This window comes from Balaenoptera physalus (genome assembly GCF_965194825.1).
Source record: "Balaenoptera physalus genome assembly, chromosome: 3".
Classification (NCBI taxonomy): Eukaryota; Metazoa; Chordata; class Mammalia; order Artiodactyla; family Balaenopteridae; genus Balaenoptera; species Balaenoptera physalus.
This window is the reverse complement of record NC_138890.1, coordinates 169,043,301-169,068,514: the sequence shown is the minus strand read 5'-3', so window position 1 is coordinate 169,068,514 and position 25,214 is coordinate 169,043,301. Positions and strand designations below refer to the sequence as shown.

Sequence of the window (25,214 nt, the reverse complement as noted above, 5' to 3'; positions counted from 1 at the left end):
TCCCCGCACCCTCTCACCTCCTCTCTACTCCTCACCCACCGCTGCCCGGCCTCTGGCCCAGCCCTTCCTTCACAGGGAGCTCTGGCCCCTGCTGACTCCCAGGGACGACTTGTCTTGTTCCACACACACCGTGGACTTCTCCCTTCTTTTATTTTTTTTTTTTTCCTTCTTTTATTTTTAATTTTTTTTAATTTTTCCCTCCTTTTTGGAACTCTTCCCGACTTTCCTGAACACTCTTTTTTCTCGTTGTCCTCTCGCCCCCCCAGCTCCTCACCCCTGCCCTCCCTAGCTCCCTGCTAAGGTTGACACGGACATCCAGAAACAACTGCAGTTCACGCCCCACCCTTACCTGATGACACGCCCGCATGAGACCGGGCTTATTTCGCCCAACTGCAAACTGATGTCATTTCTCCATCTGGTAGATTTCACACTGAGGAAGACCGAGGGTCAGAGCACTGGGGTGAGCTGCCCAAAGCCGCACGGCTGGCTCGACTTGCTGGGGCCTGGGCGCTGGGCCCCTTCCCCGCTTCCCGCCTCCCAGGCTCTCTCCTTGTCCCGCTCTTGCTCCACAGCCCCTCCGCCCACGCCGGCAAGGCCACCTGGCAGTGGGCTCCCGAATCTCTAGGTCCACGTGGGGCTCCTCTAGTGCCCACCCACCAGGCCTCCACGCCCCTCCTTCACTGGGCCGGCACCGGGCTGAGTCGGGGGCCGATCAGTCCTGGCCACGGAGCCCCTCGGCTGAGGCTCACTCGGCCTCCTTCGCGGCACACGCAGGGAAGCCGGTTGGGGGGTTCTGGGAGAGTTCCCACCCCAACAGAGATCGAGAGGAACGGGAAGAGCGCCCTTCCCTCCCTTCCTGCGTGGCTGGTGCGTTGTGAGGCCAAGACCTAGAGGAGAGGGCCCGGGATGGCAGGCACCTACCACGTCCTCACACAGTGAGGCCCTGAGCCCTTCCTGATCCACTGAAGGGTGTTCGGGAGAGACTTCGACGTTATTCCCTTAGCTGCTGTTCGTCGGGGTTTCAGCTACTTGCGGCCCAAGAAAACCTAACTGATCTTCCAGGCTGGGCCCAAACCAAACTCTGTTCCCCGCAGCCGCACTTGTCTCGCAGTATTCCCGCTCTGGGCCATTCACCATGTCCTCCCGGCTCGCCTCCAGGTGCTCTGGGGCCCTCCTCTCCTCCCTGTCCCCGCCCGGCTCAGGCCCGCATCCCTGCACCCTGGCCCCCTGCGCCCTCCCTCTCCAGGGCGGCATCTTGTCCCTCGTGGGCTCTCACAGGAAAAACGACCATCAGCCCGCACCCCTTCCCGGGGCCTCTGCAGGCCCGGCGACCACGGAAGATGAGGGGCGGCTCCCTGAGGCTGCCGGGATCTCCTTGCTCCCCGGCTTCCAGACGAGAAATGTCCCCGATGTCCCTCCCGGAACCCCAGCCCTGACAAGAAACGGCCCCCAGTCAGCCATGCACGTTGGGCTGAAAGCCCACCCTCCAGCCAGGACCCAAGCCGGCCCCCTCCCCGCAGCCCCAGCGGGTGAGGAGCCTCCTGCAGGGCCGGCCCGGTGGGGAGAAAGGCAGCCCTTCAGCGTCTGCAGGGCCTGCGGGCCAGCGGGAGGGACGGCTACCCGCTCTAGTCGTGAGCACTTGGCCAGGTAGAGAGATCCCCTGGGCCGGGACTGAGAAGGACGACCGCTGGGCTGTCACGTGGGGGATGACGGGGTTAGCTGAGCGTCAGCAGGATGCAGCTGCAGCACGTGAAGTGGCTTGACCAGTGCAGACAAGCACGCCCCATGCGGTTCCCACCCGCCACCCATGGTTACTGAGGGCTTGACTTGTGAGGGCTACCGAGGAGCTGGGGCTTTGATTTGATTTGATTTTAATTAATTTAAATGTAAAAACTGAAACTTTACCCTTGACACCACCCTTCTGGTTGAACACAGGAGAGATTTGTGATGCCACCCCAGCCCCAGGGAGCGGAAAATGTCAGTGTCTGAAACACCACTGCCTAGGAGACAGCTGGATGGCAACTCTCATCCACCGTTTTTTATTAGCTTTTAGAAAAAGCCACAAATGCAAAAACTCAAAAATTATGTCTTTAGCTTGATATGATTAGGTCAGTCATTAAAACCCTATTTTAATCTCAAATTTTCTCATAGTGCAGTATATGAACATGACAAATTCATCTGTATTAAGACAGAGATAAAAGTCCAATTGGGCTTCCCTGGTGGAGCAGTGGTTAAGAATCCGCCTGCCAATGCAGGGGACACGGGTTCAAGCCCTGGTCTGGGAAGATCCCACATGCTGCGGAGCAACTAAGCCCGTGCGCCACAACTACTGAGCCTGCACTCTAGAGCCCGCGAGCCACAACTGCTAAGCCCGCGTGCTACAACTACTGAAGCCCGTGCGCCTAGAGCCCGTGCTCCACAACGAGAAGCCACCGCAACGAGAAGCCTGCGCACCGCAACAAAGAGTAGCTCCCGCTCGATGCAACTAGAGAAAGCCCACGCGCAGCAACAGAGACTCAATGCAGCCAATAAATAAATAAATAAATAATTGATTTAAAAAAAAAAAAAGTCCAATTAAGGTGGGCTTTACCTGAGTTTACATTTCATGCTCTTCACGGTTTTGCCAAATTATTCGTTTTAGACGATGTACTCAATTCAAGGCTGGGAAGGCCATACCCGAGCTGTGAGCTGGTCCCTGGATAGCTCTAGGTTTTTACTCATAGTTAGGACATTACTCTACCATCCAAATTCTTCAGGTCCTGACCTGTTGTTAAAATTTTTATTTATGCACATGTTAAAGGTTAAAGTATTTCATACATTAACTTTTCCTACTGAATTTGTGTTTCAGATGAATTTCAGGATTCCTTGATTCATCTTCTGTAAAGTGAACATGAAATCAAATGATCTAAGCATTTCAAAGCAAATTTCTGGATGCGAGCTATTTTGAGAAAGTTTGCCCTTGGCCTTGGCTACACGTACTTGTGCAGCCACTCGAGCAAGCTCCTTCTCGCCTCATCAATATAGGGCTTGTCTTCAGGCGAACAATCTTCTCTCTTGCGATGCACGAACCCATGCGTTTGCCCAGAAAACGTTTTAATTTGATATTCCACTTTGCAGTTTTCTTTCAACTTCTGAGTCAGCAAAGAGACCTGGTTGGCAAAAGATTTCATGATGATAGGACTTTAACCCTCTAGCAATATTTTCCATTCTCCAAATCTTCCCTGAATGCTCATCAAAGAGCTTTAACATCTGTGCTTTAAATTAAGTTGCATAGCTATCATGAATTTTTCACTTGTAATTTTACAACCGGCACAGTCCTCACCTCTGGCAAAGGAGAGAATTCAGAGCGATATAAAAATGATACATCAGGGGACTTCCCTGGTGGTGCAGTGGTTAAGACTCCGCGCTCCCAATGCAGGGGGCCCGGGTTCAATCCCTGGTCAGGGAACTAGATCCCACATGCGTGCTGCAACTAAGGAGCCCACGTGCCACAACTAAGACCCGGTGCAACCAAATAAGTAAAAATAAAATAAATATTTTTTAAAAAGATACATCATCAATTATTTGAAATTGTATTAATATATTTATATATTATTCAATATATACGTCAATCTATTTGCATATACCATATTCAATGTATTCAATATGTAATTCAATAGATTCAAATATAAGTTGTTTAAAACTTATATCAATAAAATGTATCAGTTATGAATAACAACAGTAATTTCTAAACAACTGCTTTTGAACCACAGTTTCCGTCTGCTTTTTCCTTATCAACATACTGGATTTAACATAGCTGTGTCTTCACTACTATATATAAAATAGATAACCAACAAGGACCTACTGTATAGCACAGGGAACTATACTCCATATTTTGTAATAACCTATAAGGGAAAAGAATCTGAAAAAGAAGAGATATGTACATATACGTATATATGTATATATATATATTTTATGTATAACCGAATCACTGTGCCGTACACCTGAAACTAACACCACATGGTAAATCAACTATACTTCGATAAAAAATTTTTTTAATTAAAAAAACAAACAAACAGAGCTGTGTCTTTAAGGACAGAGATCTTACGATAACTCATGGGTTCCACGCGGAGGGGGCACGGGCAGGGAAGTAACCAGCCACCCAGCCATGGCAGGAGCACTTAGGGGGTAACAGTACCCCTCAAAGTCCCCGATAAAACACACCTTTAAAACTGTAATGTTGAAACATATTTGGAGCAACAAATGAATCCTTCGGATGTTTTCCCCAAAATGTCAAGTCGTGCTATTAAACACAGAGACGAGAAGAGTCAAGATGCCAACTTACCTGCTCAAGAGGAATCACAGCATCGTTTTCAGCAAAAATGAACAACGTGGGGTTCTTTAAATTGTACACGTCTTCAGAGTCTTTGATGATGCCTGGAGAATGGGGGGGTGGGGACAGGGACACAGGGTATGACTCCGGTATATGTGCCACAGAAAACGACGTGAGTTAGATTTTTCAAAGAAAAACATGTGCTTTGGGGGTTTTGTGTCGCTTCTTTTTAGCAATTCCACAAAAGTGGCCTGGTCTATAAAACTGGCTCAAAGAGAAAGTTACTGAGCCTGAGCTCCCTTCTCTCCGCCTCACTCACCAGGAATCAGGCCATTAAATGATGGCTGTAGACCTGGCCGGCTGCTTGGCAGGTAAAGATACGGAGCAGCCTGAAAAATGCTCCCTCTGGGGACGTGCCTTCATTTACCAAGAGGTGATAACTTTCTAATCTGGACCATCTGACCACCGCTGTTCTGGAAGTTTCTCACGGTTTACTCAAGCCCCAAGGTTCTGACGTCAGTGTTTGATGGGGTATTTGTGCTCAGAGGAGACCACGTGTGTGAAGTCCCTGGGCACGGCAGCGGGTCCCAGCAGGTCATTCATAATAATTAGCTTTCATCCTTCTAAAGTGCCTTCAGAATTTTAGAGATCATTTAGTCAAAAGCATGTTGGACTTTGGGGAGTCAGACAACTTTGAGTGTGCCCGCTCCTATAGGAAAATAAGTAAAAGTTTCAAACTCCATTGTCATTCTGAGATGAGAGGAGTTCTAAAGAAAAGATTATTCTGGGCTTCCCTGGTGGGGCAGTGGTTAAGAATCCGCCTGCCAATGCAGGGGATACGGGTTCGAGCCCTGGTCCGGGAAGATCCCACATGCCGCGGAGCAGCTAAGCCCGTGCACCACAACTACTGAGCCTGCACTCTAGAGCGTGCAAGCCACAACTACTGAGCCCGCGTGCCACAACTACTGAGCCCATGCGCCACAACTACTGAAGCCTGCGCACCTAGAGCCCGTGCTCCGCAGCAAGAGAAGCCACCGCAATGAGAAGCCCGCGCACCGCAACAAAGAGTAGCCCCCGCTCGCCGCAACTAGAGAAAGCCTGCGCTCAGCAACAAAGACCCAATGCAGCCAAAAATAAATAAGTAAAATAAATAAATTTATAAAAAAAAAAGAAAAGATTATTCTGACACTTGTCAAAGATGGTAAGGAAGGGAGGGAGATGCAAGAGGGAAGAGATATGGGAACATATGTATATGTATAGCTGATTCACTTTGTTATAAAGCAGAAACTAACAACACACCATTGTAAAGCAATTATACTCCAATAAAGATGTTAAAAAAAAAAAAAAAAAAGACGGTAAGCAAGATTTTATTCGAGGAGCCCACGGCAATGAGGGTTTGCAGTGAGGGAGGGACACCAGACTCAACCCCAAATGCGAGGACAAGTGGGATTTACCGCCAAGGAGCAGGATGGGGGCCGGTGGATGGAAAATTACTAAGGAATCATCAGGGTACGGGGATTCTGGCCAGACAATATTTGACAAAGCCTTTGCTGAAGGCAGGCCAGGGTGACAAGGCATCGGGGGTGGGGGGGGGACATGAGGACTTTGCTCACATATCAAGGGTGGGGAGTTCTCGCTAAACTGACCCAGTGGGCCAAGGAGAGAGCCCAAGGTCGGGACCTACTCAGAAGGAGGGCTCACAGCGGAGCCTGACTCCAGGGTGGTCACAGAGAATCCCAGTCAGTACGGAGGGGAAAAAATTGTTTTCCACTTCCTGTTGGCAGTATAGCAAAGCCAAGTAGCCCGGATAGCCTCCCCTTAGTTGTAACTCCTCTCTAGCATGCAGGGAGCCACGGGAGAGAGGGCCACGCTTTCCGCCCTATTCTGTGAAGGCCACGTTAGGTGGCCGCACAGCGCTTTGAGGCCCCTGGGCTCCAAGTCCCGCCCGGCTCTGCAGTCGCGCACTGCGCAGAGGCAGCCACGAGGGGGCGCCAGCGAGCAGTCCACTCCGGAGCGCCTTGTGCTAATTCACACAAAGGCGCCGCGAGGGCTGCCAGCCCCGTTGTGCACAGCGGCAACTGGCAGCTTGCTACTGCCTTTGAGTGAGTAAACAGGTAAAGGTTTTTTTAATGCTAAAAGTAAGCGAAAATACCACAGTGAGGAACCATTAAGCCAAATAAGAATCATTAGTATAACTGTTGGATATACTATCACGAAAGAAAGCCGAGGTCGGATGCTGCCATATCCTCACTTAGTAACCATTTCTATACACAGATATAATGTTCTTATGTCATTGGTGTGATACATTTGGTTTGTTTGGATGAAATGTTTATGTTGCTATTTACATTTTAGAGTGGGTTTTCCCTTTCCCTCTTTTCATATATATACACATATATGCATGTGTATATACATAGTGTGTGTGTGTGTGTGTGTGTGTGTGTGTGTGTGTGTGTGTGTGTGTGTGCAGGACTGCACGCATGCATGAGTAGTTGAGAATTAGTCATATCTTGGAAAAATCTTTTCATAGCCGTTGCTCATAAAAATATTGCTTGATATTAACCATTATCACAGAAAGAAAGTTATCCCCTTCATCCTAGGTAAAGAAATTGAGACCTCGGATTAGGGGATTCTCCCAAAGGCACACCGTCAGGACCCGGGTTCCCTCTGGTTAGATCTTACATACTTCCGCCTCTACCTTCAGATTTTTAAAACCAATTCCTTAAGATAGGCCGTCTCTGCTCCACTGGGGTTTGTGTTACACCAGGACCCTCAGTTTGGGAAGAGGCTCGTGGCCTTTGTCACTCAACCCCTCCTCCAGTTTTCATTGTGTAAAAATGCACAAGGCAGATTTACCGTAGATGGACACCCCTGCCCTGAATTCTGGGTATTTCATCATCACGTGATGGACAGCAACTCCACCCCAGCAGAATCCCACGACGCCAATTTTCTTGGCATGACAACGTTGTTTCAGATACTTCAAGACCGCGTCAACTTCTCTAGAATGAAAGAAAAGTTATTCAAGGGGAATTCCCTGGCGGTCCAGTGGTTAGGACTCCACACTTTCACTGCCGGAGCCCGGGTTCAATCCCTGGTGGGGGAACTAAGATCCAGCAAGCTTCGTGGCACAGCCAAAAAAAAAAAAAAAGGAGGTATTTTGTGGCCCCTTGAAAGTGCACTGGGCAGCAAGCACCAGTGGTAACAGGGCTTTCTCAGCAGCTGTTCCTTGAGGTTCTGAGATTCCTACTTTCAGAGCTCCGTCCTCACCACCTCCTGCCCGGGTGACGAGTAACAAGTGACATCTCTCCCCGGCAAGTCTCCCTGCCAAGCCCAGCCTCTTCCAACCACCTGACAGGGCGGCACAAGTCAGACCATCTTGAGCAACAGCCTTCCACAGCCTCAGGATAGATCAAGGCCCAAGGCCACAGCACGGCTCTAGGGCTTCATCCCAAGATCCGGCCCCAGGGAGCTCCTCCATCTCCTCTCTCTCAACAGGGACCAGCCTCAACCAGGAGGCAGCGCCTCAGCTCTGTCTGACTCAGCACATTCCATCCCCCTGCCCGACACCCTAACTCTGCATCGCCTGTTTCCTCCCATGCCCAAAGAGCACAACAGTATTTGGAAAGCCACCAGGAAGAGGCAAGCCCGAGGAGACGGGGAACAGCAGCTCTGGCCTTGCAAATGGTTCATTTGCAAATTGGTTGTCTGGAACTCATACAGCTTCTGCAACTAGAAGCACGATGCCAAAATGGAGGTAGTGCTGCAAGGCCGGCCCAGAAAGTTCTGCTGGATCTGATAAGGAAGAAATGTTGTCTGTTTGCAATTAAGAAAAAAAAAAAAAGGAGAAAGCAATTCTATTGCACGTTCTTTTTCTTTTAATCGTAAGATATCTTTGAACACATTTAAACATATGTATCATACCATTCTGTGTGCAAGTAGTTATTTTCATAGTGTTAGAAGAGCTGTAATTAAGTAATTCTGCAAAATAAAATGGAGTAAGGAATAGTTTTTGTCATTCTGGTTTTTCAGTTTTTCTCGAATGCTTTGATCTTAAGAATAACTGCCTTAATTGGAGGGGACAAGAAGGAAGAGGGCATTTCTATAAACATTCTTTAACTGACTCGAGTGAACCTATCTTGGCTTTTGTTGCTGAGTATATTCCCCACTTTCCTGGGAACACCAGAACTTAGCTTTGGATGAACCTCCCTTCCCCATGCTTGGTCCATATACTTTGGGGGGCTCAGTTCCAGGAGGGGAGTATGTGGCTCTGGCCTGGCCAATCACAGCATAGCAATCTCTAGCCACAACGATTGGTTCAAGGATGGACTTGTGACCCAGTCATAACCATCAGGACAAAACGAGAATTTTGCTGGGTTGCTGGGAAAGGAGCCAATGGGAGGCTGGAGCTGCTGCAGCCATCTTGCCACCCAGAGGCAAACGCTGCCTGACAATGGAGCCAGCATCAGACAAGGGTGCTGCGGGATGTTGGGAGGTCGAATCCTGGGGATACCTTCTCAGCTATAGACCAACCTCTGTTTGAAGCCAGAAATTACCTCTTTTCAGTACTATAAGCCAATAAGTTCCATGACTGCTTAAGCAGTAAGCATTCAAGATGGGTTTTCTTTCAAACAAAAGACACTTGACTAGACACAAGGACTTCAGTCTAATTTCCAAGTTAGTGTCTCCATTTTATGTCTCATTTTGATTTAAAATGTGTGGCTCTCCTTATGCCCTGTGGAGAGGTACCTCTGGGCTGCTCTAATGCCCGCCAGAAAGGATCACCCTGATTTGTGCACAAGTAGAAAGCAGCCCCACAAGGCTTTTCCTCAAAATGTCCTAACTATTCCCCTCCACGCAAAGCTGAATTTCATATTCACATCACAGGCTCTCTGGTTCTCTTTGTGTTTCTACTCGTATTTTACTCATAACTTCTTGCTTCATTTTGTTTTTCCAGGGCTTGCAGTCTGAGTCCCTGGGAGGGAGGCCTGGAAATGGATCAAGGTGTGGGAAGTTGGGTCCCCAGTAATCTCAGAGCCCACCCTGGGGAAGGGAAGGGAGGAAGCAGGGCAGAGAGAGAAGCTGGGCTGTGGTGCGGTCTCCACAAAAGCCTCAACCGGGGAACTTGGAGCTGGGGCGGCCCCCGACTGGGGGTGAAGGAGCCGGGCCTCCACACCCCTGCCGTGAGACTCCCCAGGGTGGGACTTAAGACAAGGCGCTTCGCACCCTAGAGGCCACTCCAAAGAGGGCCGCTGCCCTGGTCTCCCGCCGCCGGCAAGACCCCGAGGTTCCTACTTGCTGACTGCCCGGCCAGCTGGGAGCCCCCAGGGCAGCCTGCGGCGTCTCCCGGGTCTGAGGGACTGTGCAGAGCCCCGAGGGAGACCCCGGCCTGCGCCGCGGCGCACTGGTGCTCCGCACAGGCCCGCAGAGAGAGGATGGCCAGAGCGCAGGGGAGTCTGGCCCCGGGGCGCACGCGGACGCAGGTGAGGCCGAGGAGCCGGGAGCCGCGCTCGGCGGCAGAGGCCCTTGCGGGCCGTGGACAGAGGTCCGCCCGGGGTCCACCAGCTCAGGAGCAGGAGGGGCCAGCAGCCCTGGCGTCAGCTCTGGAGGAGCAGAGAGCTCCGGGGACCAAGGGGCCACAGGCAGAGGGCCGTGTTAGCAGCGACGGCCCCAACCTGGGCTCGGGGGACAGCTTATCAAACACGAGGCTCACGTGCGTGACGGGAGGACGTCCGACGATGGGAGAGGACAGCGTCCGGGAGGGTGCCTGGTCAAGGTGAGTCGGGGGCTAGGGCTGGGGGACCCCTTTGCCCTGGGCTCAGGTTTTCTTGTTCAGGAGGAGCTTGGCACTGGAGAACATCCCTGCCTCTTTCCCCGCTCCATCCTTGTTCCTCCAGACAAAGAAGAGGGGATCTGAGCGGCACTGAGCCCTCCGGTGCTTGCTTCTGGCCTGGGTGGAGCCACTTTAATAAAAGGCTGCAATCCTGGGGGATCCGCCCCTTTTCTTCCCACAGTTCCCTGGACCCTGGCAAGACCGCAGTCCTGGTCTGGTGGGTCTGGTCTAAAGACCCGGTTTCCCCGAGGCGGGGGGGTGGGAGGGTGGGTTTTGGGGGGAGGGGCTGGCACTTGGGGCCTCAGTTTCCAATCAGCGGAGTGGAAGTGGGGCTGATGTGTTCTCTAGTCTCTCTTCTCTGCCTGTTGTTTCAACTGGTTCTGCAACCAGAGGGGAAGGAGGGAGTGTTGATCTATGGACCCCTATAGCCCAACTGTCAAGGGAAATGGGACCCCCAGGTACTTCAAGGAAGCTCTCTCAGCATCGGTGCCACGAAGCATTTCCCAGAGAGGAAAGCAAGTGAACTTACTGGCCAGCAGGGTACTTGCTGGTTTCTAACCAACCCTCCGCTGAAAAGACTGTGCTAAACGAAATCGGTTTCCTTTACACCTCAGGAAGGACTCTGCGAGCCGTGGCCTCTGAGGTCGTACACGGTGGGAGGGCGGGCAGGTGGGTGACCGAGGAAGCCGGACCCTCCTCTCCCTCCTGCCTCTTGCTCCCGGGGCCCTGGGGCACCACCAAGACAGCCATGCTGGCTGGTAACGTCCTCGGAACTTACTTATCGATCCTTCTGGCATCTCTTGTCTTCAACCACTCCGGGAAGGTGGACCAGTCCCCTGAGGGGTGCCACGGCTCCTGCCCTACAAAGAAGTCTGGAACAATGGTTCTGTAAAATAGGGACATTCATCCTTCTTAGTTTCGGAGCTGTTGGGACTCCATATTTGCTTATGTTCATTAAGAACTTGTCACGTTGGCGGTTCTGGACCACAGGAGAAGAAAGGTAGTGGTCACAGGGCCAGCTGTGATCACAGCAAAGAGGCCAACTGGCTCCAGGCCAGAGCATCTCGGATTTCACAACCGAAGGTGCAGGGCCTCTGGCAGCGGGCCGAGAGCCCAGCCCATCTGAAATGCCGAGGCCTGGGTCGTGCACACTCCCCGCTAGCTGTGACGCCCAGGACAAGGGTTCCCGGGCAGCGAGGGCCTGGGCGGGCGGACACAGGCTCCCCTCCTGCCCCTGAGGAGTCGCACCTCTCAGCTGGCCTTTCGCATTAGCCTCAGGCCAGAGGGCACACCTCGTGAGCGGCCCAGTCACCATGACCAAGCGATTTCCCAGCCTCCGCCCAGGATGCCAACAGGGCACAGTGTCCTGCCCGGAGGGTTTGGTCTCACGCAGGCTCTAAAAGGGGCCGCGGAGCAGACAAGGCAGCTTGCGGGGTCCGTGTCAACCTTCCTTCCGCATCAACCCCGGGGTGGGGCAACGCGGCCCCGGCCAGAGAGCCGGTTCCTGAAGTAAAGGTCACGGCCGTGGATGGAGGAACACAGCCTCTCCTGCAGGGGTGGGGGGAAGAACACTGAAATCTGGGTCAGAAGAATCTAAGTTCAGGGCCCAGTACTGCCCCGTCCTGCCCTGAAACCTTAACAAGTCACTTAATCACTTTTAGCCTCTTTTTCTTGATGATCTAACAGAGCCGTGCACCCTCAGAGGATTATTCTGAAGGCAAAATACTTAGATAAGGGTGAGAGGCTTTGTTAAGTCACAGGCATCTTTACTCATTTTTATGTTCTGTCTCCAGCTAATGGACCCACTCAAGACAACAGAAGCCACCGTCCCATCCAGTCTCCTCGCTGCAGCGGGTGACCTGGGGCAACTGAGACCTCTGCCTTCATGCCCCGGTTTCCTGACCATCAAAATGGGAACAGTGACAGCCGCGCCTTGTCGGGGTTGTTGGAAGGATGAAGGGCAATAACCCCGGGAACGCCCTAGTGCCGGGTCTGGCGGAGCCAGAAAGCAATCAGGGCTGGCTATTGTTTTATTACTGGTATTGCCCCTGGAAAGTTAAGTTGCCTCATCTACAAGAAGAAACGTGAGGGCATGAAAAAGGGAAAACTCAAGTGGACTTCCTCTTTCCAGTCAACAGGAAATTGCATCACACGGCAGTGGGTGTGCTTCCTTTAAATGGGTTTCTCTTTGTAGGAAAATGAGATAGGTGCACGCCTTTGGTTTTCAGCTCCTCTTTTTAAGAAAACAAAGGGAATTGGGGTGCACCACACTCGGGGCTCGCTGAGTGTTACACTTAGTGAAGCCGGAGTGGAAGGAATGGTCCCTCCTCTCTCTCTTCCCTGCTTTACTGAAGCTGCTACCAACACCACAGCGGTGAGAAGCAAACAGGTGACAGCATTCACCAGAGGTGGCCATGGTCACACAATGTGACAAAGAGATAGCCTTTGGGAACTGAGTGAGGTCTCACTCTGCCAGTTCTGGAAGCCAGTCTAATTCAGATCAGGCCACGTAACCATGTGTGCCCTGTGTGTGAAAGCTGACCCCAGGCAGAGATGCTTCAAGGGCCAAGTAATGGATCCATTTCAGAGCTGGCGAGTTCTGCCCCAGGTGTCCTGTACCAGTGTCTGCGCAGGGCCTCACATCGGGAAATAACACTCTCAACGTCCAACACGTCTACAGGGCTAGCATCCTAGGAGGACCTGAAGCCCAGACATTGGGTTGGGAGCAGTTGGCTTCCACTGGCCACTGACTATCGTATATGACACTCTCCACTTACCTGCACCCCAGTGAGATAAGAAAATAGATAATGTACATCAGCATATACTCAGGGTTTTTTGGTTTCATTTCCTTTGAAGGGAACAAAATACAGAAATTTACATGAATTTAAGCAAAAAACAATAAAAAGAAGAATTTTATACGTACGTGTATCCATTTCCTGCAATCATGTCCGCCATATACCTGGTATTGGGCAATTGCCAGCCGAATATATCTTGAATGACGATCACAGCTTTGCCAGCGTCAACGGGGGATTTGGTGAGATAAGCCTTGATGTGCTCAACTTGAACTTCATGCCCCAACCCTCCGTACTCTATTCTATGGCCAATGTCACATGGACAAGGACGAGCTTCGTTAGCCATTGGAGATGTTTATGTCGGGCTACAGAGAGAGACACGTGCATTATACTCTGAGTGGTGCACATCCAAAGATTATAAACAATGAGCAAACTAAAATCAGGAGTACAGGAAAAAATTAATTTTAACTATAATTATAGTGTATTCATGCAAGAAATCAATGATAACTTCTGGTTCTGGGTAATAAGATTAAGCTAATAAGAATCCATTCCCTTTACAAACAGTAGAAATACCAGAATGAATGCAACCAACAAATAAAAATTAAAATGGTGGAGCTCAGAGGGAAAAGGAAGCAACCCCCATCCCCGGGTGAGAGAGGAAACTGGAGGTCAGGGTCAGGGTGGCAGGAGCAGATGTGAGGGAGCCAGGATGCTGGGGACAGGGCCAGACCCAGAGACAGGCTCTCACCTAACCAGTGCTTAGGACTCTGTGTCCAGTGAGGCCTTGGGACCCCTTGAGACAGGGATTTGTAACTGAGACTTTCCCTCACAAGGTCTGAGCCCTCCAAGGTTCATATTTAGTGGAGAAAATTAAAAACAAACAACACAAGAAAAAAGGAAAAAGAAAAACTCTGCCAACCAGGTCTAGGAATATGGTAAGGAAGCCCAGGAAAGGAAAAAAGAAACCATAAAAAATAAAATAATAAAATAAAACTGGAAAATAAATGAATGTAAAGTCTTCAGCGACAACAACAAAAAAACCAATCCCCCAAATTTGCACCATCCTTTTGAAGTAGGAATACCTAGGCTGAGAAATTGATGGAACAGTGGACCCTGGGCAGTGAAATCCCTGGGCACCTGGCAGAAACAAATGCAAGACTTTTACAATCCAGGCCGAAAAATGCTTCCCACTGAAGAGATGCTTACTACAAATAGCTTCATAGGAGGAAGTGCTCCAAATAAACACTCATCAGGAAGACTGATGGTGGGAATGGGGTAGAAATGAGGAAGAGACCCAAACACACTTGACCAAACAAACAGCAGGAAAGGAGAAGAAAAAGAACAGTAAACCTATCAACCATAAAGCAAAAAATAATGTGGGCTGAAATAAATCCAAACAAACATAAATATATTAAATTCACTGTTTGAGACAGATTCTCTAATTAAATTTTTGTTTTTAATTCAAAGAGGTTTCCTTGGAAAGGAAAAACTAGGAAGGCGGAACCCAAAGATAGAGATCTCTTCATTAGCAATTAGAGAATATACAGTCTTTTCAAGCAGATGTGAACAGCTACCAAACTGCCCACATATTAACCCACAACACAAGTCAGCAAAAATTTTATATAAAACGTGCTATATTAGCACAATGAAGAAATTATAATAAACATTCAAAAGGTTTAGAACCGAATTACAATGAAAACACTCTGTAGCAAAAAGTTGAAACAATACACTGGTACTTAGAGAAATATTGACACCCTAGATTGCAGTCAGAGAGAAAAACACTTTCCCCTACCCTCTTAGGTTCAGCAACTGAGGGCCTGTGAATTTAACCAACAAAAGTCAGATTAACAGGAGAAAAAGCATACACGTTATTAATATTTTTAATTTTTAGCACACGGGTTTTGCAGAAAAGAAGTGAAAACCCAAGAAGCAGTTAGACACATGGTTTATACAGCATTTTAACAAAGGGTAATAAATTGTGGAGACATGACTGGGAAATATATGGGGAATCTGGTGATAAGAGTTGCTCCCCTCATGGGGGAGAGGGAATTTATGCCCTAATTTTAAGCAGAAAGGGGGAGGGAGAAAAACTCTTTTTGCATCTGCTTTTTCCTAATTGCCTTCAGCTCAAAATAATCAATATGCCAAAGTGCCATATTTGAGATGGCATCCTTTGATCCTCTTCAACTGCATGTGTTAGACAAAAGGGAAGAATGGAAATAAGTTAAGCATTCAATTCAAGAAGTGAGGGGAAAAATTAGAATAAACCCAAAAGGAGAAAATAATGAGATGAAAATAAACAATGGAGAAACAGAAAGTGATTAAAATCTGATTTTTGAAGTTATAAAATAGGTATATCTCCAGCAAACCCGATCAATAAAAAGGAAAGAATGATAAAGACATAACAACAACAACAGCATAACAACATGTGGAATGAAAAAGGTGATGTAAGTACAGATTTTTCCCTTTAAAAAAAATCACAAAAAAATTAGTATAAACAACTTTATGCTAATAAATTTAGAAACAGAAAAAACTGACAAATATGCAGAATGAAAGAGAGGAAAAACTTCCTGGGCTTCCCTGGTGGCGCAGTGGTTAAGAATCTGCCTGCCAATGCAGAGGACACGGGTTCGAGCCCTGGTCTGGGAAGATCCCACATGCTGCGGAGCAACTAAGCCCATGAGCCACAACTACTGAGCCTGCGCATGTAGAGCCTGTGCTCCGCAACAAGAGAAGCCACGACAATGAGAAGCCCGCGCACCACGATGAAGAGTGGCCCCCGCTTGCCGCAACTAGAGAAAGCCCTCGCACAGAAACGAAGACCCAACACAGCCATAAATAAATTAATTAATTTTTTAAAAAATTCCTTATTTCAAAAATCAATATAAAAGAAAAAAAAAGGTGATGAGACAGCTCGAGATTAAAAGAGATTAAAGAGAAATGAAAGCAAATGCACCGTGTGAATCTTGACTACATCCTGGTTCCAAGTTAAGAACCGCTATAAGAGACACTTGGGGAACAAGTGAGGAAGTGACTATGGATGATAGTTGATATTACGAATTAATATTAATTTTCTACGGTGTGGTAATAGAAGTTATGTAGGAGAATGTTCTTATTTTTAAAATATGTGTGCTCAAGTAAGGGATGAAGTATCAACATCTGCAATTTACCCTCAAATCATTATAAAACACACATGCACAGACATACATAAACATAAAGCAATTATGGCAAATTGCAAACAACTGTTGAATCTAGGTGATCACAAGTGTTCACTTTCTTCCGGTTTTTGAGGAACAACAAGGAACAGTGTAGTTGGAACAGAAGTATCAAGGAGAGAGAGTGGTGGGGAACACTGCTTTTCCCAGAATCCTCCAGCGGCTTCCATCTCACACCGAAAAAGCCAAATTCTTGCCACAAGAATGGTAATGGTGAAAAGAGCGAGAAAGGTCAGGGTCTAGATAGAATTTTCAGGTGCAGCCAATTGGTTCTGCTGACAGATGGCATGCATAGGATATTTAACAAAAAGGAGTCAGTGGTGACTAGGTCTTTTGCTTGAGCAACAACTGGAAAAGGATGGAATGTCTAAATGAAAAGGGGAGAGTGCCGAAAGAGCAGGTTTGAGGAGACCAGGACTTCAGGCTGTGGCATAAGCAGTTTGAAATGTCTATGAGACATTCATATTCATGTCCAGCGGCCAGCTGGGTAACAACACACAAGTTCAGGGCAGGGGTCCAAGCTGAGCATATGCATTTGGGAGTGATCAGCGTACACAGTCGAACCTCACTATTTGCAGATTCTGTATTCATGAATTTGCCTACTTGCTAAATTTATTCGTAACTCCAAAATCAATTCTTGCCGGGCTTTTGCATCATCCACAGATCTGTGTAGAGCCACAAAAAATCTGAATCACTGAGATGCACGTTCCCAGTCAAGGTCGAACAAGGCTGTGCTCTGTCTTCCTGTTTCAGCTCTCATGCTGTAAACAAGTGTCCTTCTCATGGTCTATTTAGTGCCACACCTTTGGTAATTTTGTGCTTTTTGTTGGTGATTTCATGGGCAGCGCTAAAGTGCCATCTAGTGATCTAAGTGCAAGAAGGCTGTGATGTGCCTTATGGAGAAAATACGTGTTAGACAAGCTTTGTTCAGGTGTGAGTCACACTGCTGTTGGCCATGAGTCAATGTTAATGAATCAACAATATATAGTAAATATACATTGTGTTTCTTCATACAGAAACACAAACAAAACAAGGTTAAGTATTGATGAGTTGATGGAAACGTGACCAGAAGCTCGCAGGAACTGACCGCATTTCCCTGTGGTCCACTAGCAGTTAGTTCAGCGTTCACAGCAACTTTACCGAACATAACTTGTGTGAATAATGAGAATCAGCTGAACACAGTATTTACAACCTTGAGAGTGAATCACATCATTCAGGGAATAACAATAAAGAAGAATGCAGAAGATGGAGCCCTGGGGTCCTTCAATACTTAAGACTTCCTTTGGGGAGGTAAAAAGGGACTAGTGACTGTGTCTGAGAAGGATGGGCCAGTGAGAGAGGAGGAAACCCCAGGTGTGGTGTCCAGGAGCCAAGCCAAGGAAGGGCTTCAAGAACGGGAGAGTGTAAGCATAACGGAATCACTTTGCTGTACACATGAAACTAACACAACATTGTAAATCCACTATACTTGAAAAAAAAGAAAAGAAAAAACGTGTATGCACCAAAAATAATTAATTTTTATGAAAAAGAAAGAAAGGGAGAGTGTAGACCGTGCAACATTCTGCAGGAAGACCCGAGGGTGCAGACAGGGTTGCCCACCACGCTCTGCACGGTGGAAGTCAGGCTGAGGGCGTCCAGAACAGGTTTGCAGGAGCGGGGAGGGCGGGACTGCCGGGGGCTGAGACAGAAGAGAGACGGGGAGACAGGAAATACAGAAAGCTCTCTCTAGACTGTTGCCAGCCCTAAAAAAGAGAGTGAGCAAAAGATGGAGGGAAGATGTGGAAACAAGTCTTTTTTTTTTCTTTTTCTTCATGGAAGAAATGTCAGCATATTGGCTTGTGGATGAGAATGTACCACGGAGAGGGAACCAATGGTCTCTGGAGAGAGGGGTGAGGCCAGCACAGCAGAGGAGGCACTGGGCAGGTCCTCCCACAGCCCTGGGAGGGAAGGCAGAGGGTAAGGACACAGACACAGGTGGGTGGGTGATGCCAGGAGGGAGGTTGTGGATGCTCCCACTTGCATCTGCTTGCTCAGAGAACTAAGAAGCAGAGTCAACAGATCAGGGTAGAAGAAGGAGGAGGCTGGAGGGGAGAAGAGAAGTGGAAAATGAGGGTCCGGGACATAGGCAGGGTCAGCGAGGCCGTGTCCCCCAGCCAGGTCCAGCTGCAGGGCGCAGGCAGGGAGAGGCCGGCAAACAGACGGGGCTCTGCCGGGTCATGACAGGGGCAGGAGGGCTCTGTGGCTCCTCGGGAGGTGGGATGGACACCAAGCAACCCAGGTGAGAAAACAAATCCCTGTGAGTCACTGCCTATCACACACAGCGATCCTGTCAGCCTCCTTTAAAGGTATGAATCCCATTATGGGGGCCCCACCCTCAGGATCTCATCTAAACCTAATTGCCTCCCAAAGGCCCCACCTCCCAATACCATCTTCAACATGTAAATTTAGGGGACACAATTCAGTCCATAGCAGTAGCCAACTGTAAAAAACACTTATAAGAAAATTGGGGAAAATTGAACTGACTGGATATTTGATGATATTGAGAATCATTTTAATGGGGGGGGGGACAGGGAAGGAGGAATAATGTTATAACAGTGATGGTTTTTTTTAACAAGTCCTTATCTTTTATAGCTACATGCTGATGTATGTACTGGGACTTTCCCAGTAGGCTGTGGAGATTGTGGGAGAGTGTCTAAGTACTGACAGTGCTGGAATTGGGTGGTTCAGGAGTGTCCATTGTACTAGTCTCTCGACTTTCTTTTTCTTTTTTTTTTAAATTTATTTATTTATTTTTGGCTGTGTTGGGTCTTCATTGCTGCACGTGGGCTTTCTCCAGTTCTGGCGAGCAGGGGCTACTCTTCGTTACGGTGCATGGTTTCTTACTGTGGTGGCTTCTCTTGCTGTGGAGTATGGGCTCTAGGCGCACGGGCTTCAGTAATTGCAGCATGCAGGCTCAGTAGTTGTGGCTCGCGGGCTCTAGAGCGCAGGCTCAGTAGTTGTGGCGCACGGAAGAAGATGTGGGATCTTCCCGGACCAGGGATTGAACCCGTGTCCCCTGCGTTGGCAGGTGGATTCTCAACCACTGTGCCACCAGGGAAGCCCCTCTCGACTTTCATACATGCTTGAGATTTCCCACAACAAAAAGCTTTCAAACTTTTATTAAATTTTAAACACTGTAAGATAAAAGTCTCCGTAAAGAAATTGAGAAAACAAGATACAGACTAAAAGAAGAAATTATCTTCAAAGCAGAGGCCGTAGTATCCAGATAAAATATATGAAGAATTCTTAGAAAGTAACAAAAAAAAGACAGCCCCAGTAGAAAATGCTCCAAAGATATGAGGCAATTCACAAAAGGATACACCTGAATGGCCCGTAAACATATGAAAAGATACTCAACCTCACTGGTATTTAAGGAAATTATAACAAGAACAACAAGATACCATTTTACCTCTTGCAGATTGGCAATAAGTCTATTAACAACAAGAGATGGTGCCCAAGTACGGAAACGGAAGGGAGTGTAAACTGATACACACTCTGGGAAGCAGTTCAGCAAAGGCAATGATGAACACACCCTGCAACCCAGAAATCCCCCCACTGGTGTGTTCCCTAGAGAATTTCACACTCGTGTGTGTGTGTGTGTGTGTACACACAGACACATGCAGTGGGTATGCAAGGCTGTTCTTGCCACCAAAATGTGGCAACAATTGCAAGCAATATTACGACCATCAGGAGAATGAGATACGTTGCCATTTATTCATTGTCGTGGGTTGAACTGTGTCCCCCAAAAAAGATACTGTTCAAGTCCTAACCCACAGAACCTGTGAATGTGGCCTTATTTGGAAATAGGGACTTTGCAGAGGAATCAGGTTAAGACAAGGCCATCCTGATGAAGGTAGGTGCTAATCTAATTAATGGCTGGTGTCCTTAGAAGAAGAGAGAGAAATTTGGATACAGACACAGACACACATGGAGATATAGCCATGGAAGACACAGGCAGAGTTTGGAGGGGACGCATCTACAAGCCAAGGAATGCCAAGGATTGCCAGCAACCACCAGAAGCCAGGAGAGAGAGAAAAACTCTCCTCTACAGGTTTCAGGAAGAGCATGGCCCTGCCAACACCTTCATTTCGGATTTCTGGCCTCCAGACAGTGAGAGAATAAAGTTCTATTGTCTTAAGTCACCCAGTTTGCGGTAATTTGTTACAGCTAATACATTCCTAAAAAGAACATTACATAGCAGTTCAATGAGCAAATTCCATATATATTTATCAATATGGTAAATCTCAAAAACATAATGCTATATAAAGAGACAATGAAAGAAATGAGATTGAGTTATTTGTAGTGAGGTGAATGGACCTAGAGTCTGTCATACAGAGTGAAGTAAGTCAGAAAGAGAAAAACAAATACCGTATGCTAACACATATATATATATGGAATCTTAAATAGTGGTTCTGATGAACCTAGGGGCAGGACAGGAATAAAGACGCAGATGTAAAGAACGGACTTGAGGACACGGGGCGGGGGAAGGGTAAGCTGGGACAAGGTGAGAGAGTGGCATGGACATAAATACACTACCAAATGTAAAATAGATAGCTAGTGGGAAGCAGCCACATAGCACAGAGAGATCAGCTCGGTGCTTTGTGTCCACCTAGAGGGGTGGGATAGGGAGGGTGGAAGGGAGACGCAAGAGGGAGGGGATATGGGGATATATGTATATGTATAGCTGATTCACTTTGTTATACAGCAGAAACTAACACAACAATGTAAAGCAATTATACTCCAATAAAGATGTTAAAAAAAAGAGAGACAATGGTTTTTTGATGCTAAGTAAATACTAAAACCCCCAAATAATACATATTTTTTAATTAATTTATTTATTTATTTTATTTATTTTTGGCTGTGTTGGGTCTTTGTTGCTGCGCGCCAGCTTTCTCTAGTTGCGGCGAGCAGGGGCTGCTCTTCGTTGTGGTGCATGGGCTTCTCATTGTGGTGGCTTCTCTTGTTGCGGAGCAGGGGCTCTAGGCGCATGGGCTTCATTAGTTGTGGCACGTGGTCGCAGTAGTTGTGGCACGCAGGCTCAGCAGTTGTGGCTCACGAACTCTAGAACACAGGCTCAGTAGTTGTGGCGCACAGGCTTAGTTGCCCTGCGGCATGTGGGATCTTCCCGGATCAGGGCTCGAACCCCTGTCCCCTGCATTGGCAGGCGGATTCTTAACCACTGCACCACCAGGAAAGCCCAGGACAAAATGTTAATATCTTTTTTTAAAATAAGTCTGCATCATGTGACTATAGGTGGCTATTACATTATATCCTGTACTTTCCAGAATGTTCTCAATGTTCATAACTAGAAATAACTAAATTTTAAGGAAAGAGAAATTAAGAGCTAGTCATTTGATCAAAGAAAAATTTGACAGTATTTTTCATAGTTTTGTTTCCATAAACTACATTATAGAACTATTATAAGAGAAGTCAGAACAATCCAGTATCAATAGCAGTAAACTTTAGGTCCCACTGCATATTACTTGTTGAGAACCTATTCCTCAGGCTGATTTCTTACCTGGGCTGTCCTATGAGGATGCAAGACCACAGAAAATAAGCAGCCTTGAATCCGAATCTTTTTACTTACCTTCGATTGCTATCCACTTTCCAAAAAGAATGTTTACAGCCAAGACAGCCACTCTCTGAACTGATCCTGAAAGGCTTTTCTCCCTCAGAAAGGGGTGCTGGCTGGGGAGGCCTGGATGTGCCACACAGGAAGGCTGGACTCCTGCCAGACACTTCACGGGGCACAGCAGCCAAGCCCAGCCAGTGTGTCCCGGGCCAAGGCCGCAGTGGGCAGGGCAGACAGTCTCTCTGTGGGCAAGAGCCTTGGGAAACATACCCTTGACACTCTACTGATTGTACTATACGTAAACTTTCTGTGTATATATTTCAAGATTTGGGCTCTTTTCCCTCCCAAATGACACATTTGTTAAAACACAATTTTCAGAAAAAGAAGTAAAACTATGACTCCTATACAGTTACCAAAATGAATTCACATTAAGGATTGTATTTTACTCATATGACAGGAGGAAACAAGGCAGATGTTACAACTGGTTCTAAGGAATAAAGAAAAGAGCACTAATTTATATGGAGTAGAGGGATGTTGAGATGAATTGTAAATGGAGACAAAACCAATTTTTCCACAGTAGGGGAGGAAGCCAATTAATTCTCCACCAGACAGGACAGAATTTACAAACCTATCAGTTACCCCCAACTTTCACAGAGCTGAAAAACAGCTCAAATACAATGAACAGGGCTAGAATCAGACAGCCCGGAAGGGTGGGCTATAGTGTATGGGTACTTTTGCATTGAAACACAGAGTTTCTTCTATGACATTATAAGGTCACGGTGAGGGATAAGATTTCCTCCTGTAAGGGGATGGGACTGTGGGTCTGACATGTATGGTGGGGTCCTCATAAAATGTACCAAGAAGGGCTTTTCTGTATCACGTCAGGTGGACTTGGCAACACGCTCCAGCCACCCTGAGATCAGATCTGTGGTTTCCACCAGTAACGCCTCCAGAAATCAGGGTTCTCTTTATGACACGAGGGATGGCCAGGACATGCTCCAGCAGAGGAGACCCTGATGGGCACATTCTTTGTCAATGCCACCCAGGATGCGGCACTAAAGTACATGATTCCCCCATAACACCCATGCAGGATCCCACATAACTGTGAATGACTGCGAGACCCATGCCCTACAGACTGAGTTTTCTGGTCCCTTGACAAAGATCCTCTCCTTGACCGAACTCTAGTCAGGATCCTCTGAACTCTCTTCTCAACTAGGCCCTGACTTTTGGGCTTTGTCCAGTTTTAGTAAGAATCCTGCTAAGTCGGTTTAGCAGAACCCCCCAGCCTCCTACCTGATTCGCTTCCTCATCCTCCATCATCCCCCAGGTGATGTCCGATCACCCTGGCTTGTCTTCTGCAAGAATCCTGTTAGGTCAGCTTAGCTGGAATCCCTTTATTTCCATCCATGGACCCTCTACTCTGCCCCTTGGCTGGAAACTCCCACTTTTCCTTATATTCAGAGTTGAGCCCAGTGTCTCTCTCCTACTGCAAGATCCCCCTGGAGTGGTCCCTATCCCTATCACGATGGTCCTGAATAAGGTCTGCCTTACGGTTTTTTTAACAAGTGTCACGAATGAATAATTTTTTCTTTGACACCCTCCAGTTCTCCTTCACACAGCAAATGCCTCCACAAAGTTGTCAAGACCTATGGGGATCACTGGTGCATGTCTGATCTGCAAATTCCAAGGGGCTGCTGTGCCCTCCCCCCTTTCCTAAGATGTACCATCCAGAGGCATTCTTCTACTCCAAACAAATTTGTGTTTCTTGACTTCTTTTTCTGAACCAGTCATAAGATCTGCCTGGTCCCCTCTTTAATGAATAAAATAGAATCTTTAATACATGCTCGTTTTTCTATCTGTATTAGTCATGATTTTGCCTTTCGCTGAAAATTATCTTTTAACTGTGTAATTGAACATTCCCCTTTTCTCACTGGAGGGCAGAAGGCGAGAAATGGGTGGTAAAGTATGGTTCAGCTAGTGTGGTTTCCTGCTTTCATACCCCCAAGGATTTAAATAACTCAGAAGTCACACCTCCCAAAGCAATGAAGATCTCCAAAAGAAATAGGGAAGCAGATTTTGATAAGTGAAGGGGATTGGTGTTGATGGGAATGCAACAAGCAAAGAAGTCTAGGAATAAAATGCTGGCAGCCTCAGATATTTAGAAATGGGAACACCTGAAAGGGCATCGAAAACAACACTAAGAAATAATAATACAGGACCTCGAAGGTGGCTGCAGGGGAAGGCTGGGGGTTTCCTTTACTGGGTAAACACGGTAACTTGCATGGCAATTGATCTTCAATCTTGCAGCAGGGAAGGCAGGGCCCCTTCTTATCCTTAGATGGTTCTGTGAACATCAACTCCTTCAATTATTTTTATTTTTCAGTAATCATGGTTGTGTTTTCCAAAGGGTACACGGTCTTGACAGCATTAATTAGAAAACTAGGTGGGATGAAGCTAGTTTGGCCTGTGAACTGCCAATCATGCGGCTGCCTCTGCCCTTTTCTTGGACTGTTGTGAGGCCTGGATGGCATTCCCCCAGATACCCACAGGGCTCACTTCTGACCACCTTACTTTAAATGGGCTTTGAAAACAACAGGTGGCATTTCCATCAGCAAGTAGCCCTAAATTACAGTGCCCAGTGTCAGCAAGGCCTGGGAGAGGCCACCGCTTCACCTCCTGACCCACATGGCCGAGTGGGAACGGTACAGTCTCTCCTGGCAACAAGGACCCAGCATCCAGGACACTACACGCCTAGACCGGACCCTCCTCTCTTAACACCCGTCCTTAATAAATGCTGCAAAATGTGGAGAATGAGCTGGATGCAGATACGCTCATTTTTCCCCCATACTTTTATATCAGTAGTAAGAACTATACGACCAAAATGTTCAACTGTAGGAAAACGGTTACAAAGAGTATTTAATGGCACGGAGGAAAGGATCATGACATAGTGTTAAATGGAAAAAAAGGAATACAAGTTTATATACAGTATGATTTCAACTACCTATTCAAAATGTATGGCTAAACAATACAGGAAAATATGCCAAAGTAGGAAGGCGGGGTTGCTTTTCTGCAGTGACAATGTACTGCTTTGATAAAAGCAGGTGCTGAAATGGACTTTAATAGGTTCATTACCTGTGCACACGGCAAAGACCTACTTTGCCTCAAGCAAACGCACGCGCAAGTTAGAGCAGAGCGGACCTGCAGCGCGTTCCCGGGCTCGCGAAGCGCACGTACCTCGTCCAACTGCCTGAAGGACGCTGTCCTTACGCGCGGAGGAGGCCGGACCGGAGCGGGCAACGCCGCAGCCCCGCGGGACACAGGGGAGACGGTCAGGGGCAAGCCGAGGGGGAGGCGCCTCCTTCGGGGACGGAAGTGGACGCGGTGACGGAGGGCGGTGGGATCCCGACGGACCAGTGGCTGGCCTGGATTCCCAGCCTCCGGGGAAGGCTGGAGCCGG

At 47.8% G+C, this 25,214-nt stretch overlaps 1 protein-coding gene across 2 annotated transcripts; it reads right to left on the bottom strand.

The window, feature by feature from the left end:
• Nucleotides 1-2,562: 2,562 nt before the first annotated feature.
• CMBL (carboxymethylenebutenolidase homolog) lies at nt 2,563-25,147 on the bottom strand. Of its 2 annotated transcripts, XM_082458364.1 has the most exons (6): nt 24,992-25,143; nt 13,063-13,296; nt 10,918-11,025; nt 7,166-7,308; nt 4,325-4,416; nt 2,766-3,149 (listed from the first exon to the last, which is right to left on the bottom strand). In XM_082458364.1, the coding sequence occupies exons 2-6, from the start codon at nt 13,275-13,277 to the stop codon at nt 2,970-2,972; spliced, it is 738 nt and encodes a 245-aa protein (XP_082314490.1). In that variant the 5' UTR covers nt 13,278-13,296; nt 24,992-25,143; the 3' UTR covers nt 2,766-2,969. The 2 variants fall into 2 exon arrangements, with proteins under 2 accessions (XP_082314491.1, XP_082314490.1); XM_082458365.1 differs by lacking the exon at nt 10,918-11,025 and having other exon boundaries at nt 2,563-3,149; nt 24,992-25,147.
• Between the last annotated feature and the right edge of the window lie 67 nt (nt 25,148-25,214).